The sequence below is a fragment of the Austrofundulus limnaeus genome, unplaced genomic scaffold (genome assembly GCF_001266775.1).
Source record: "Austrofundulus limnaeus strain Quisiro unplaced genomic scaffold, Austrofundulus_limnaeus-1.0 Scaffold12, whole genome shotgun sequence".
Classification (NCBI taxonomy): domain Eukaryota; kingdom Metazoa; phylum Chordata; class Actinopteri; order Cyprinodontiformes; family Rivulidae; genus Austrofundulus; species Austrofundulus limnaeus.
This window is the reverse complement of record NW_013952414.1, coordinates 2649004-2651732: the sequence shown is the minus strand read 5'-3', so window position 1 is coordinate 2651732 and position 2729 is coordinate 2649004. Positions and strand designations below refer to the sequence as shown.

The window sequence follows — 2729 nt, the reverse complement described above, 5'->3', positions numbered from 1 at the left end:
GTGGCTTTATGCCTCATATTAACCAGATTGCATAAAAAACCTTAGTGGTTTTATGCATCACACTAACCAGATTAAATAAAACTGCCTTAGTGGCTTTATGCCTCATATTAACCAGATTGCATAAAAAACCTTAGTGGTTTTATGCATCACACTAACCAGATTAAATAAAAAAACCTTAGTGCCTTTATGCCTCATATTAACCAGATTGCATAAAAAACCTTAGTGGTTTTATGCATCACACTAACCAGATTAAATAAAAAAAAACCTTAGTGCCTTTATGCCTCATATTAACCAGATTGCATAAAAAACCTTAGTTGTTTCATGCCTCATAATAACCAGCTGACAGTTTGAAGCCATTCTTTGGGACTGATAATGGCTGATAACGTCCATTTAATGGATGATAACATTCGAAGCGGATGCAGCCTGACCGCATGGTGTCTTATGCCGTTGCACTTCAGCTCGCTAAAATAAGTGTTTATTTTTTATCTACTTCAAACGTTTTGTATTCTAGAAGAGTACAACTGTTATACAAGCTTTTGAGCATGAAAAATGTTTAGTTACTGCACTATGTGTTGGTTTAATAAAAACACTCAAAAGATTTGAAATGGCAGTTTGATGACATTTGTGTGCAGCACTATGTGGTCCTGTGGCAATAAAAAAAATGTGGCCCCTTCCATCATCCACAGAATCCCATTTCAAAAGATCTGAACTATCAGTTCTAGAAATAATTTTTGCAAAAACACAATTTTTCTCATGGCTGCGAGTATTTCAGGCCTCACCTTCTTCGTCTGGTAGATGCTGCTGATGGGAGCCACCTCACAGTCTTTGTGTTCCCCGAACACTTTGCACATGGAGCAGGTGGGCACACCGTGGGTTACACAAAATATGTTGATCTTTTCRTCCGCGTGAACGTCGCACATGGGCATTTCCTCCTTTCTCTCTGGCGCTGGCTTGCTGCTGTTGAGACGCAATAAAAACAGACGTGGCTTCATCTCACGGCATACTGATGTGAAGCGGGACACCAGTTTGATAATGTCACAGTTGCACACCTGGGCAGTSTATTGATAATTCATCCGTCTTTGGTTGCTGTTAGAAAGGTGATCGATGCATCAGCTTGGTGTTGAGTAGCATACAGGTGGATGCAAACTGAYATCTATTAGCCATGCCCCAAAATATTATTATTCTAGCTTGTTTACACGAGCTGACAGAAGTTCCCTTTTTGTTCCTGGGYTATTAGAGCTATTTTGAACCCAAAACTTTGCTTAGTAAAGACAAATAATTTACAATTTTGCCTCATACAATACAAGTTACTTTTGATTTTCATAAGCTAAAGAACTTCGCCAAAGTCTTGAAAAAATACTCTTTCCACAGCGACCTCATGCATCTCTTCTGAGAGGGTTCCAAGAGGTAACAAAAGCTGGAYGGCACGATGACACCAATACGGCCACGTTATCCTCATATAGAAGACAAAAGTCTGATATCACCAAACTAGACCTTGCTGCTCTGAGAAATTGTATCCACGAATGTTATAAAAAGAAAAAAAATTCTCAAATGCCCAAGAGCATCGTAAAAAGAAAAAATATCCATAAAGGTTATGAAAAAATATCAATAAAGTTGAAAGAAAACGTGTTCGAGAAAACCGTGACATGASTTGTTTAAAGTAGATTGAACATCAGTTTATCACAGTTTAATCATAAAAATATATGCAACTAGGTTATCATAAAATAGGCTAGTTCTCTAGGTAAAAACAAAGATGTGTTCTAGATCTAGTAAGAACTTTTCAGATTTTGCCAGAGTTTTCCTAAATGTCCAAGAATATTCTACTAACGTTMAGAAACTTCTAGAACTTTGTTGAATATTATAGCAAAATAGTGAAATTTAGACATTTTTTGAAAAAAAAAAAAGACCCTGTAAGCCACAAAAGCAAAGCTCAAACAAAGAAGAAAAGATCAAGCAGAGAGCAAAGCATCTACATCGAATGAGTGAGTTGAAGCGCTGTGGGATTTATGTCCAACAAGCCTTGTGGCTGTCCTGTCAGCCACGGGATAACTCATCCATGCACACGACTGCTACCAGAAACGTCCTGTAATCCACTCCAGCAAAATGACTCAGGAGCCACAGGCACTTAGACCTCAACCGCTGCACTTTCTGCATCACACCGTCCCTCCTCTCTCACATTTACTCCCTCTGCTTTCTGCCCCTGAGGATGGCTCTGACTAATATAAGCAGCCTCTTGATGCCCGTGAAAGTGTACGCTGGACTTAAAGAGCCCTTTTTTCTTCATAGCAGGTGCGTCTCACCTGCTGGATTCCTGCTTGAACATATCAATGATGTTCTCAACCAGCAGGTTCCTCTGCAGGCCGTAGACACCGTGCCTGTCCAGGACCACCTCATGTCTACAGGAGGGGCATCGGAAGCGACCGCCTGATGTCACTGCGCCAGTTCTTGTTGGGAGGTACGGGTTTGAAGCCTGTGGAAAAACACAACGATTCAGACCCAAAACTCGGTGCGTTGACTTTGCTGGGATGAAGGAAGGAATTTGCGCTGCATAAATTAATAAAACTGATTTTACTGAGYAGTTATGAAATGTTAATGCAGTGGATTATTAGTTCTAAAAAACTAACTCTACAYGGCCCTACAGGTGTGTGAATCCAGGAAAATACAGTGGGGTGTGAAAGTTTGGGCAGCCTTGTTAATTTCCCTGATTTACATTTATAAATCATTGATTG

At 39.9% G+C, this 2729-nt stretch overlaps 1 protein-coding gene across 2 annotated transcripts in view; it reads right to left on the bottom strand.

The window, feature by feature from the left end:
- Nucleotides 1-2470, bottom strand: part of trim55b (tripartite motif containing 55b) — a gene marked incomplete at its 5' end in the record, with an annotated part of 6649 nt that extends 4179 nt beyond the window's left edge. The window contains 2 exon segments of one of the 2 annotated variants that reach the window (XM_014002280.1): nt 780-957; nt 2301-2470. In XM_014002280.1, coding sequence (XP_013857734.1) covers nt 780-957; nt 2301-2470 — 348 coding nt within the window. 2 annotated transcript variants of the gene reach the window in all.
- Between the last annotated feature and the right edge of the window lie 259 nt (nt 2471-2729).